The sequence below is a fragment of the Coptis chinensis genome, chromosome 7, assembly GCF_015680905.1.
Source record: "Coptis chinensis isolate HL-2020 chromosome 7, ASM1568090v1, whole genome shotgun sequence".
NCBI lineage: Eukaryota > Viridiplantae > Streptophyta > Magnoliopsida > Ranunculales > Ranunculaceae > Coptis > Coptis chinensis.
The window spans coordinates 84723558-84737437 of NC_141462.1; the positions used below are offsets into that span (position 1 = coordinate 84723558).

Genomic DNA, 13880 nt, shown 5'->3' on the forward strand with positions numbered 1-13880 from the left:
TTCAACCACTCTATGCCAATTTCTCAGAAAGCACAACCTCAAATAAGATTAGCATATAAAACATTCAATAATAGTGTGGTATCTACAAAATTGTTATCACTCATGACAACTGAAAATAAACATCACTATTATGACTTTCACCAATGAACATCTACTAGATAATTCTAGGTCTCAAAAAGACTTCTTTTAGATTCATTCACAATAGCCTTGGCAAGACACCCCCCACATTTTGAAGCATTTTTGGATAGGCCCAAGACCTTTCCATACTTTGTAGTTCAGTGTCTTTCCAATTATCTTGTGAGATGAACTATGATAAAACAGTGTTATGCATATAGGTTACCACCCCCCACAGTTCAATAGTTACTCAACCTAATCAAACTTACATGCAAAACACATTATACCGCTACAAACACTAAAAGAAACAACAATAATAAAATGCACTCTTATGACAAGAATATACTTTACTCAAGTCTATGATTCTGGATCATATTAAACATAGTCATATTATGTTCATGTTATCTATATGAAAGGAAATCCACAAAAGATTCTAATGAATCTTAAAGAATAGAAGAATTAGATGAAAAGGGTTTTACCCGAGATAATATAATTATCATCCTTCTTTTCATCATTCAACATTCCAACTGTCATAGGGAGACAATCCACACACTTGTACATCACCTTGGCTATTTATCCATAGTCATAGGAGGATAATGCCTAATAAGACAATCTACAAGCGTTACATCTCCTTGTCTAAAATAGTCACTGGAGGATATTGTCTAAGAAGACAAACCATTACCTTACATCTCCTTGACTAAATTAGGTTTAAGAGGATATTGATTGTTTCCCATATTGTTTCCTCTCATAGACAACGATGCTCATTACTTAATAATATATGACATGGTTAAACTTCATGTCGAAGTTAAATAATGCATTCATGCCAAACATGGTAAATATCATATCATAGGTTCAGGAAAAGTAAACTTTAACTCACCCCTCACAACAAAAAAGTATAATGATATTTAAAGCAAATCTAGCCAATCGAATATGCAAAATAACTGAGGACTCCACCTCCTCTTTTTACATGAGCTCAAGTAAGATAGAATACCCTATCACAAGACCTCAAGTACTACCACAACATCTAATGGCTCAACCCATTAATGTCTTCAACTAGAAAAATTTACCAATAAACTATTATTAAGTTTAAAGTAAATCCACGATGATTAATATCCAAAACTAGCATGCTACACAATTTTAACATATGCTATATTGGATATAAGCTACAAGTTACTTCATCTAACATATATTTTCATAACAGTACAATTATAATCATCGTCTAACAACACGTTCACTCAATAAAGGTAAGCAATTATGCATTGAATACATTATAATTACTATCTAAGATTTGAGTGTGGTTGATATTAACTATCTTAAGGTCTCTCTTAGACCATCTACATACATCTACATATGTACAAAGAAAATTAATATTAAACTACTTCTAGTCAAACCAATTAATTCCTCAGTGATAAACATGTATAATTTGTTGACTAGGTTATTAAAGAAGTTTAAGCTTAGGTTAAGCTTAGGGATTCCCCTCCTAAGGAAACTAGCATGCAACTCAAGGCAAGAATATCACCATATAATCAAACCAAAAGAATTGCAAAGAGTGAAAGAATACGATACCTAACCGATTGAAAAACCGGATTACCATATTTTCCTCCTTCTAGAAAAACAGTTCAAAAGAACTGTAATTCTAAACCAGCTCAGGACGAATTTGGTATCAAGCCTTATACCACTGGAAAGCTCTTTGAATCAGCTATCCAACACAAGAAGCGGATTGCAAAACCGAGCTCTGAGCTGAAAGTTATAGCAGTTTCCGTAACGAGTGACGCAGCTGTCAAAAAGACGAACTTTGACGTTTTTCTTGATAGAAATCTCATATTTGACTCCCATAAACGTAGGAGAAAGGTCTACAACCATATAGGGTTTGATAAACCACAAAAGATCAATAAATATTCAATATTTAATTGGTTTCCCTACCAAAAACAAAATTATTAGAAAATTTATAAAGTCATAACCCAATAACACAAACAATAACTCAAAGTAAAAGACTTATCTTTTGATTGTCGTATTAAAGCACTCTCCTTTGTTCTACTACAAAACTCTTTCCTTAAGATTGTTAGAATAGTTGTATGAACACAAAGAACTAAAGTAGAAATGGTAAGAACAAGAGCAATGAAGAAACAAGGACAAAGAAGAATGGCGAATAACCAAGGCGCGGATTAGGTCGTCCTTAAGGAAAGATTTTTCCCTTCCAATGGTGCGAGAAAGGCAACAATGACGCCTTCCTCACAGGATTCAATGGTTAACAAAGACTGACTTTGCACTAGAACGGACTACCCTCTAGAACGCAATAATATAACTCTCTCGGCCGACATGAAGAAAGAAGAAAAGGATGGTTTTGAATTTTACGTTTCTCCGAAGTTGAGTTTCGATCAAGTCTATTCTCTATGGACTCACAAATCCTATTTATAGAGGTTAGGAGGAAGAGAGACCAACTCCTAATAGAACACCAAAACTTGCTGCTCAAGAAAAAGGCAAAACAAGTTTAGGCTATTGGTCAAACCACTACCCACAACAGTAAGCCCAAGCCTAGGCCCGAACCCTACCCGATGTGGTGGATAACCAATGTGGGACTATCTACTATGCACTAAAGTGGCGAGAACACCATTTGTTCATCTCCTCTACTTTGCACACACACACACTAGTATTTAGAAATACACAAGAGATTCCAACACATACTACATATTACAGTGAAATGCACCACCAGAGAACTTCAAGGAGTTTCTTACTCAAAATGGCATTGATACTAGTATCATGGATAAACCCTTGACACAGGATGAGGATCAGAAGATTTGGTGTCCAAACTTAAAGGGTGAATTTACAACTACATCAGCATACGAAGATATTAGAAGCAAGAAGAGTAAGGTCAGCTGGCATAAGGTGCTATGGAGTGCTCGTATACACCCAAGTACAGCTGCGAATGCATGGAAACTGATGAGAAACTTTACAGCAACGAACTCGGGAAAAAACTTCAGAGAAGAGGGGTGCAGCTGGTACCAAGATGTGGAATTTGTAAGAAGGATGTTGAAAAATCTGAATCACTTGTTGTGGTATTGCCCATTTGCGAGGCAACTGTGGGAATGGATATCAAGTAAGTTCCGATTCAAAAACGGCTTCTCCAGTCTGACACAAGCTCGAAGGATGGCTCAAGGTAGTAGCGTGGTGGTTAGGCATATGTGGGAAGCAGCGGTAGTGGGTGGCATGGTGGCTCTTTGGTTTCACAGAAATAAAGTACACTTTGAAGATGAAAGTAACAACTTTGCCTTTTGTACAAAGTATGTGAAGCAACAAGTTAATTGTGCTATACACACGTCAAATGGTACTATGTATGGTACTGCACATGATTACTTTGTGAGATTGGCTTGGGGTGCTGAACTAAAACTAAGAAAAGCTCCACAGATCAAGGAGTGCAAGTGGTTACTACCTGAAATAGATCAAGTCAAAGTTAATGTTGACGGATCTTTCATGGGAAATCCTGGACCAACAAGGTGGGATGCAACGTATCGAGATCATAATAATAGTGAGTTTCTGCTCATGAGTTGTAAGGGCTTAGGGGTGGAGACGAACTATGTTGTTGAGTGTTACGCAATTCTGGAGAATGCGGAAGTAACAATTGAGAAAGGTTAGCTGAACTTATGGTTAGAATCTGACTCAGCAGTTGCGATAGAAGCTTTTAGTACGGGCAAGATACCATGACAACTAAGTAAAAGATGGGGGTGGTGTAAAAGTAAATTGCAAAGATGTATGCTCTCTTAGCTCATACATGGAGAGAAGCTAATTTTGTAACAGACATTGCTACAACAAGAGGATCTAGCTTAGATAAAGATGAAGTAAGTGTGTATGTAGGTATTCTCCCATAGTTGTATAAATGGGAGAATCCTAATGGATTGTATTTCAGATTTGTAACATGAAGTTGATATGAGGTGTTACTGACTTGCATGTGGCTGGTGAGTAACTCTCATGGAGTTCATACAATTTTGTAACTTTCCTTTTTCTTAATATAAAATAGATAAACTTACCAAACAAAAAAAAAAAACGAAACAAAAGCAAGCCGGCCGGACAAAAAATAATAATGATTGTGCATGTTGCAACGAACTGAAAACAAGAAAAGCCTTCTTTAAGCATAACCAACGTGAGGAATTATAACGGATTCTGAGTCCAAGTTACATCACAGCAGATTCTCAAGTTACATTTCTACAAAGGTTCTCCACACGACCACACCCGCGGCCCTACCCTACCTGCAGTTTCTACTCTCTAGCTACATCTAGTGGAAAATTTCAGTTCATCCATCAGTTTTGCTCTAGCTAGTAGGTCTTGCTGAGCAGCTGGTAATGCATTTAGAGAACTGATCGAGAACATGCAATCATTTCCATTAAATCCATTTCTTTCTTCACACTGTAATAAGGTTGGTCCATTGGCAGGGTCAAACTTGATGCTGATCCACAGTAGTTTTCGCTTGTTGGATTAGGCAAAGGAGCAACCCCCTCGAATAGATAAGAGATGTACATGTCTGAATACATGTGGGATGTTTTTGTACCTTCTTCTGTCATGACGTCGTCTTGGACTTCTTTGATTGTGGTAGTACCCAAGTAATCAAAGTTGCTCATCTCCATTGATGAGTTGCCATCATCCTTAAGTGCATAGAACTCTGTGGAACCAAGAACAAGGGGATTCTGAGAGTGGCCAGCATAAAATGCTTCTTCATCGCTGGACTCCGCAACTACGCTTTCTAATGGCTCGCCATAAAAATTCTCCAGCATTCCTCCCATGTAGAGTAATTCGTCATTGTAGCCATGAGTGACTAGTCCATAGTCGTCAGTCACTGAGGATTCAGATCGTTCAGAATTTGTAATGCTGAATTGGCTTGATGGGTTTGTGGATGGGGTTGATGCAACAGTTGAGCTGGTGATAGGGGATTCATCCATGAGGCACTTGCTTCTTATGTATTCTTGTAGTATAGATGGTTGAACTTTTGCACCTTGGAAGGCCTTTTTGTTGTTTTTCCTTGAATCCTGCCTTCTTTTAGTTGCATTCCAGTGGTTCTTTATTGCATTTTCTGATCTTCCAGGGATATGCTTTGCAATTTCAGCCCATCTGTTTCCAAACCTCTGATGGGCTTGAATTAACAGTCTCTCTTCTTCTTCATTCCAAGCATCCTTCTACAGTAAGGGGTAAGGGGTGAAAAGAAGATGAGGAGGGGGACAACAAAAAAGTGGGCATAAATCTAAAAATTGGTAACTCATAGAAGTAAATTTGATGGTAGTAAAAAAATTCTAATTCATCAAGAAACCGGCAAATAACTTTGCCAAAAAAAGATCTACTAGACTACCTACACATGGAAATGCACGGACAATAGAATGAAAGAAAAATGGTTTATGAGATGGGTTTTAAGGGTTCGTTGAAGAGACTATCCTAGGATTCCACAAGTTTGATTTTGCTTTTCAACTAAAGTACAAAATTAATCCTTGAGAAAACCCTAAAGTTGAAGTGTTCAACAGATCGATATGTCAATTTACCTAAATTCCTATAGATGGTGAGGGTTACAAAATAAACTCCAACTCAAGGGATTAAGCTGCATGTACATGGCAATTGGCCTTTTTCCTGTTGTTTAATGAGTACTCTTGTTTAATTTATATTTTTTCTTCCATTATCACAGAAAAGAGCGAGTCTAAATTATATAACATAACACTATTGAATTTTGTGTAGAAACCAAACCCAATATATGGATAGGTCTCACACTTGCTTCCAGTTTTTATAGAAATTAAACCCTAGATAAGGAAAGACAAAAGATTCGAGAACGTAGTCAGGAGCAAAAAATTCTAAAATGAGAACCCCATAAACAGATGAGCATAGATAATGTAGCAACATACTCAAGTTCATTAGTTAACAAAGATGATCGAAGAGAAACATCAACAAATAGGAAATCAAGTGAATGAGTGTAGTACGTAGGGAAGGATAGGGAGAGAGAAAGAGACCTTAATGTCAGGGCGTAGATGATTATGCCATCTTTCTCTACACTGCTTACCAGCTCTACCAATCATCTTATGTGCAATCTTAGCCCATTTCTTCATACCATTTTCCTTGACCAACTTAACCAACAACCTTCACAACAAGACAGTACATCCAATCAATATGAAATGTTAAAAAAAACGCCAAAAAAATCATATGTAAGACACAAGAAAGAGTGAAAACAATATACAAGTTCTTGAACATATATATGTAACTCGACCATCACCTGTCTTCATCTTCGGTCCACTGTCCCTTGATCAAAGTAGCAGTAGAAGAGCCACCTTTCACTCTCTTTCCCATCCATAATGTATTCTTGTCTCTTAATTTCGCTTCTCCCTTCATACCGATCATGGCCATGCTCTTCATCTCATTTGTCCATTTATACCCATTTAGTATGGAATTCTCACTTGCACTATGATCAATTACACAATGAGAAGTCGAAAATTCAGATACCCCATTCGCCGAAACAATTCTCTCATTGTTCTTCACATTTTTTTGCATTTGTTTTTGTGTGAGATCATTTGGACTAAACAAGTACCTGTCTATAGCAGTACTTAATGTTGGAGGAGTTGGCCGAATAACAAAGCGATTCTCGTAATCTAAAGCGAAACCAGCTACTCTTTCCATGCTAAGAAATTTAAGGATGATGAAAACAAGAAGAAAAAGCAAAGCATAAGCTACTCAAAATGGCTATAGAACGAACTTTCTTGATTTGAGGTTGCTGTGTTTTCTTCTAATACTTGTTGTAAGACTTGCAACAAAACACAGTTGCAATAGAGAGAGAAAACTAGAAAAGCCTGTTATATTTGTAGCTTTAGTGGGCCATATCAGTTGATGACCGTAGATTAAAGAGAGTATCCAATGGATGATAATCTCCTGTGGCTGTAACGCATGAGCTTCTTCTCGGACAATAGTGAATGAAAAGTAATAGTGATTAGTGCCTTCTCCATTAAACTCACATTAACTAATTTTATTTAAAATAGAATGTAAAAATGGTAAGTTCGATTTATTATTTTAAAGATAATTATGACACAGGAGTAAATCTAGTGAGAATTTTTAGCTCTTTTAAAAATTATAGTAATTATTTGGAATGTATTGAATTTTTAGAGAAAAAAATGGGCGGATTTGTATAAATTTCTCTTGCCTCCTTAAATTTCCCTCCATAATGTTTGATCTCGAGTCTTGACCAAACAAGAAATGGGGCTCAGCCCCTTGGGTTGAATCCGGATGAGTGTAAATCCCTTCCTATCGACCCATACCACATAACCTCCCTATTTATCGGCCCATATTACAAAAACTCCCTGCTTTCCAATATCAGTGAAATCCTAGTCCGATTTCTATTTCCTATTTTATTTTATTACCCTTTTTACCCTTTTTCCATATTTATCGTAATTTCTACCCAGAAGAACACCGATTCATCTGCTTGGACAACGATTTGACCTCTTTTGTTTCTCAATTGAGAAAAACACCGATTCATCTGCTTGACGAAAACACGATTCTCAATTGACGAAAAGAAGGTTAGATCTTTGAAAAGATTCACCTCTTTTCCATCTTCTTTCGCGATGAATTTCGAAGTTAAAATTGCTTTGATAACATGATTTGGCCATGAAAATTTAAAAGTTAAATTCTTTGAACATACCGTTTGGTGGTGATATTGACTATGTAAAAATACATTTACATATGTTCATCAATTTGATTTTGTTGTTTTTGCAAATGCGACATGGATGGGACTTTTGCTTTTTTTTGCTATGTAATGCGACGCGAAATTATGAGTGTCCGTGTCGGGACTAACGATATGATTTCTGATTTGAAGTGTACGATTTCTGAAAAGTGGCCAGACCTTACTCCATTGTCTATAGAACTATCTTTTGTAAGGGATGCAAAGCGTATTGTGATAGATACTGACTCGGAGCTTCAATCCCTTGTTTGCTTCAATTTGGTTAAAAGTCTTGATACTTTTTTGATAACAGCATCGTCAAGAGGATTTTTTGCTTTGTGTGACACTGGTTCTAGTTCCAAAGTCTCTCTTCAGGCTTCTAGTTCTTGTACTTCTAGTTCTTCTATGTCTTCTGCTACATACGATGAAAAATATGTTAATGTCGCTTCTTTGCCTATTTTGACTGGTGTGGGACAGAAATTTCCTGGCGGTGCTGCCAATTTTCGTGTTGAGCTTTTACGCCATTGTCTTGTTAATAATTACAGAGTTCTTATTAAGAAGAATGATCCTGATAGAGTCACTGCTGAGTGTTATTTGAAGACTGAAACCGGATGTCTATGGAGAGTTCACGCATCCAAGAAGTATAAGATGCCGAAGTTCTTTGAAATAAAGACAATGGAAGCAAAGCACACATGTGGAGCTGGATTCACTGACGTTAACAATCCCCTAGTGAATAGTAAACTTGTAAAGAGTATTGTTTTAGATATGGTGAGAGACAAGCCTTTGATTAAGCCAGGTGAAATCATTGACGATTTTCTAAAGGTATATGGTGTGAACTTGAATTATTACTTTGCGCATACCGGCATAGATCTTGCATTGAAGGAGATACATGGGGACTATGCTTTATCTTATCATCAGTTACATTGGTATGTTGGAAAGCTGAAAGAAACCAATCTAGGAAGTCATGTTGTTTTGGAAAAGGAATCAACAATAGGAAAGTTCAAGAGATTATTTGTTGCATTTGGTGCTTGTATTCACGGCTTTAACTTCGTAGATCCCCATGCTTTGTTTGGATGGAACTTTCGTGAAAACAAAATACAAGGGGTGTGTCTTGTCAACTACTGCCAAAAATACAAATGGGGGTATGTCTTTTTGAGTTTGTGAATTTTTACATAGTAGTTCATAGTAGTTTGTAAAACTGAACAAGCATAAACTATAAAAATTTACGTTCACATCAGATGTTTAGCTTATGCATTTTAATATTTACATAATAATTTAGCATATGAAAATTTATTTATATATATATGAGTTAAGTTTTCATAATGAGTATGGTACGCAAAACCAAATCAGTAATTGATGTTTATTTGTGCTCCAGGTATTTTTCCAGTAGCTATGGCGGTTGTACTTTCTGAAACTGATGATAATTGGGATTGGTTCTTGGAGCAACTTAGGTTGGTGGTCTCCAAAGATCGTAGGCTAACTTTTATATCTGACAGAAACCATGGTCTACTCATGGGTGTCCCTCGCGTTTTTCCTGATTCTCATCATGGTTATTGTTTGTGGCACCTTAAAAATAATCTTAATTCAGCTATGCCCAGCAACCATTGCTTCCGCTTGCATACCCTTGATCTTTTTTCAGACCTTACCTATGCTGGGACGCACCATGAGTTTGAGAAAGTGATGGCTGTTTTTCGAGATGTTTGCGGCAGTCAAGTGAAAACATTTTTGTCCACCATAGGTTATGAGCATTGGTGTAATACTTATTTTCAAGGAAATAAATATGGAGATATGTGTTCCAATATTGCGGAAAGCTTCAACTCTTGGATCCTACTAGAACGGCACTTGCCTATCACTGCAATGGTGGATAAGATCCGTGGAAAAATTATGAAAATGATGTCTGATCGGCGGGAGTTAGCTAGGAATTAGACTACTATCTTATGTCCATCTATGGAAACTTTATTGGCTGAAAGGATTGAGGTGGGGAGAAGTTGGGTGGTTCTCAAGTCAAGGGAGGGTATTTTTTAGGTGCGTGCTACTCATACTCACTTGGCTGACTTGAATAGAAGTCGCTGCTCTTGTAATTGGTGGAGAATCGAAGGATTCCCTTATGCACACACACTGTGCTCCATTTTGGCTGATGGATTGAATGTGTATACCTACTGTGATAAATTCTTCTATTCTCAGACATTCCGTGATAGTTATTCAAGAGTTATAGTACCTGTGGAGAACAATAAATTGCCTGCTAAGATACCAAGTGTGCCTGATTTACTACCTCCGGATCTGAAAAAGAAGATGGGGAGACCAGACAAGAAACGGAAACACAGCACGGGTGCTACAAGAGGTAGGAAGAAGAACAAGGGCCCTTGCTATGGCCATCGCAACCCAAGAGTGGGCTCCATTCCTACAACATGCTCTGTACCGGTTCAATGAATTTTTCATCTATTCTTTGATGTTGCTCGTATATGAAAAACAAGATGTCGATGAACTTGTTGGATTTTATAGTTTGATGTTGGATTTTATATGTTATGTTTTTTAGTTGGAGAATGAAAATATAGTTTTACATAGTAACTTTTGGGGATGAAATTAACCTGACACCTAACAACTTTATGTAAATGTACTTTTACATAGTCATTATATATGTAAATATATATTTACATAATACCTTTTGGGATTGAAAAGTTCCAGAGAGACCAAATATATGTAAATCTAGATTTACATAGTCATTATATATGTAAATCTATATTTACATAGACATTAAAGCTTTGCTTTGCAATTTAGTAGATGTTTGAGCTAGCTTTGCTATCCAATTTAGTAGATGTTTGAGATGAAATGGTGATCAGTTGGATTCATATATACTAAATCTGTCCAATGCAGGAGTTTAGTTTGTCGTCTTCCCAATTTGCACAACCTTGGACGACAACAAAAGAGCAAAACTTGTGCATGCATGATAACTCTTGGCTTTAACATAAAATGGACATATACAAAGGTAATAAATAATGAAATGGACAAGAGGCTGTTATATCGAAGGGAGGTTATGAACAAGAGCGAAGAGTGATTGAAGCTATACTACTCATTTTATCGAACCCAAGAGTGAGTGAAGCTATTCCTTTTGGGGTCTGCCCGATGTCTATGCAAAACTCCTCCGGTATGCAAATGTCAAGCATATAACAGGAGAGAATTTACTGGTAATTAGATTTTCTTTGTTGGGTCAAAAACTGAAAAATGCTACATTGTAACAGTTGCCTGATCTGGATGAGTTTCACACAAGAACAAGCTTTCTACAAAAAACATCATTAACCTAAAGGCTCACCTGTCACCTACAATCCAAAATCACCTAACCAGTAATTTATAGCAAGCATGGTTCCAGAAACTTAATTTGCTGTTGTTAATGCTTTGTGCAGTTTGCTAAATGCATAACCTATTTTCAGTTGCACATTAAAAGATCAAGAAGCACATATTACATTTAAAAGAGCAGAACGACCTAAAGAGTTGAAAAACAGATTAAACAAAATTGACAGTAAATATAAATGCATAAAGAACCACATTATATATAAACACAATCTGAAGCTAGTTGCAGAATATGCAGAACAATACTAAACAACTCCAACACATTAACAGTAACATTACATCATAATCGAACACTCCCGAGTTAGAATGGTTCTAATGTTTTAACACAAATAAACACAATGTAATCAACTAGAAATACGGAAAATCAGTTCTTCATTTCTTGCATTCTTCTTTTGGATCTCATTTTTCTTGTTGGCTTGATACGATCTCATATGTCAGGTTAACCCTCAATTGTTTCACGGCTTCTAGCGTTATATCTTGGATAGCTTTTCCACATATTATAGCCTTCACAAACAAAATGACGAAGAAACCACAATCTGAACTGAAAATGCAAAAAAATAAGTTTAAGATAAGAGATAAGAGATTAAAAAGACATTTAAGTTTGGGAAGTTAAGTTCTTACGATTCTCCTTGTTGTGGGCATGCTCCAACTGTGATATCTTTCATCAAATCCACATCTGGCAACCTTAGCTCTTGACGCCTACATCTAATAGCTTCCACCACCCTCGCTGCATTAAATTGAACAAAAAATTACCAAAACTATGTAAATATATATGCAAATCTATATTTACATAGTAACTGACCTATGTAAACTTAAATTATCCATTGAACATTTGACGTAAAACTAGACCAATATTTTCTCTCAAGCTTAGATTTTCTAAAATGAGTATCTACAGTTAAGGTACGAAATATGCCAGACAAGTAAAGTGTATTTTCTGACATTTTTGTATTATTTCAGTACTATAGAAAAATTGACATTGTGATTTGTGAGGGGTCGATTTCCCCCTTGTCGTGTTAAATATATAAACAGCTGCTTCTTCAGTCCGTGCCCTCCGGTGATTAGAGGCTCTTAAACTCGATCTTAATACTAGAAACTAGAAAGAGTCAACAACAACAACTTGCGGCATGCACCTAAGTCAAATATCATGCATGTATGCAGTGACTTTATATATGGAACGTACAGAGCACTCTGTCTGAAACAAACGAGACCACTACTAAAATTTCTAACAAAATTCCTAGGCTAGATAATCTCAAAACTACTCATTTTACCGAACCCAAGAGTGAGTGACGCTAGTGAGTGAAGCTATTCCTTTGTCTGCCCGATGTCTATGCAAAACTCCTCCGGTATGCAAATGCCAAGCATATAACAGGAGAGAAATTACTGCTAATTAGATTTTATACAAGAACAAGCTTCCTGCAAAAAACATCATTAACCCAAAGGCTCACCTCTCACCAACAATCCAAAATCACCTAACCAGTAATTTATATCAAGCATGGTTCCATAAACTTACTTTGTTGTTGTTAATGCTTCTGCAGATTGCTAAATGCATTACAATAGTCCCATTGTAAATATATTGTAAACTGACCTATGTAAATATAGATTTACATAGTAACTTAAAATAAAATTTCACTTACCAACATTTCAGCATCTTCTAATGGAATGTATTTCTTCTTCTCGTAGTTCCTTGGCCTTAAAGAGTCATAGTGCGTCCATTCCCAATTCAAAGTATCAACATGAAGCAAAGTCCAGTGATAACCATTTTTTAATTTTCTTAACTTGGGACTATTTATGATGAAAAATAGATGAGCGACCTTGTTGTCCAACTGTTTTAGGACATCTGTGACATAGACTTTCATGCCTTGTTTTTGGTTATCTCTTAAAGCCAGCTACAACAAATAAGAACAACAATATCTTCATGCCTTGTATGCATATTCAGTTGAATTTACATATTCAACTTCAGTAATTAAATTACATGGAAGATGCTTACCCACGCAAATGATGAGAAATGGAGACACTTTGGTGGAGAAGATCTAATTAGCTTTTTCACTTCCTTAGAGAGTTGGAAGTGCACGTACCAATCAATGATCTACCATAAACAGTACGAAAAATTACTAAATTGCAATTTTTTTCATTTCAAAAGATTTACCTTGTCACTGATAAAGAAGTTCAACATCAGGTGGTTCACGTGTTCCCCCTGTATTTTCAAGTGCATTTGAATGTCCATCCACGCAATTGTACTGCAATATGCATACACGATCAAAACAATTTGTGCAATTACATAGATGATAAGAAAAACTTACAAATATTTATGAAAAGTAAATTTTACTTCTAGTTTGCTTTTTTGAAAAAACTTTCCACCAACGGCAACTTCTTTTTATCAAGTACACTCCACAGCTTGGTTGAATGTGGTTTTGACATAGGCTTTCCTACGGGCGGGGGTGGTGGAGTCTCGAAATCATCTGCATCAATCACTGGTTCATCATCCAATTCAACAACTTTAGTATTCCTTTTTTGCTTCTTAATATTTCCGAACTCATATATTGTTGATGTTTTCTTCATTCGCTCCCTTTCTTTCACTTTCTTAACCATCGAGTTAGGTTTTCCCTCACCTTTTTCCTCCTCCTCCTCATCTGACTTTGTCTCGCTGCTTTCCTCTTCTCCATCCAACTCGGATTCTTTCTTTTCAGCCAACTCTCCACATGTCTCTTTCTCAAACAACTCTTCCTTTTCAGCCAAGTCTTTCTCG

General features: G+C 36.4%; 2 protein-coding genes across 2 annotated transcripts; one reads left to right on the plus strand and one right to left on the minus strand.

Annotated features, from left to right (window-relative positions):
- Window positions 1-2874: 2874 nt before the first annotated feature.
- On the plus strand, window positions 2875-3747 carry LOC147489516 (uncharacterized). Its single transcript, XM_086574667.1, has one exon. It carries the CDS (start codon window positions 2875-2877, stop codon window positions 3745-3747), a length of 873 nt encoding a protein of 290 aa, XP_086430793.1.
- Window positions 3748-4298: 551 nt separating this feature from the next.
- LOC147489517 (transcription factor MYB64-like) lies at window positions 4299-6962 on the minus strand. The gene is made up of 3 exons (XM_086572721.1): window positions 6356-6962; window positions 6096-6222; window positions 4299-5279 (listed from the first exon to the last, which is right to left on the minus strand). The coding sequence occupies exons 1-3, from the start codon at window positions 6754-6756 to the stop codon at window positions 4458-4460; spliced, it is 1350 nt and encodes a 449-aa protein (XP_086428847.1). The 5' UTR covers window positions 6757-6962; the 3' UTR covers window positions 4299-4457.
- Between the last annotated feature and the right edge of the window lie 6918 nt (window positions 6963-13880).

Coding starts and splice junctions, on each gene's coding strand:
- LOC147489516 (XM_086574667.1), top strand. CDS start 2,875: ATGGATAAACCCTTGACACAGGATGAGGATCAGAAGATTTGGTGTCCA.
- LOC147489517 (XM_086572721.1), bottom strand. CDS start 6,756: ATGGAAAGAGTAGCTGGTTTCGCTTTAGATTACGAGAATCGCTTTGTT. Junction 6,223..6,355: donor TGGACCGAAGATGAAGACAG/GTGATGGTCGAG, acceptor CTTGTTGTGAAG/GTTGTTGGTTAAGTTGGTCA. Junction 5,280..6,095: donor ATCTACGCCCTGACATTAAG/GTCTCTTTCTCT, acceptor CCCTTACTGTAG/AAGGATGCTTGGAATGAAGA.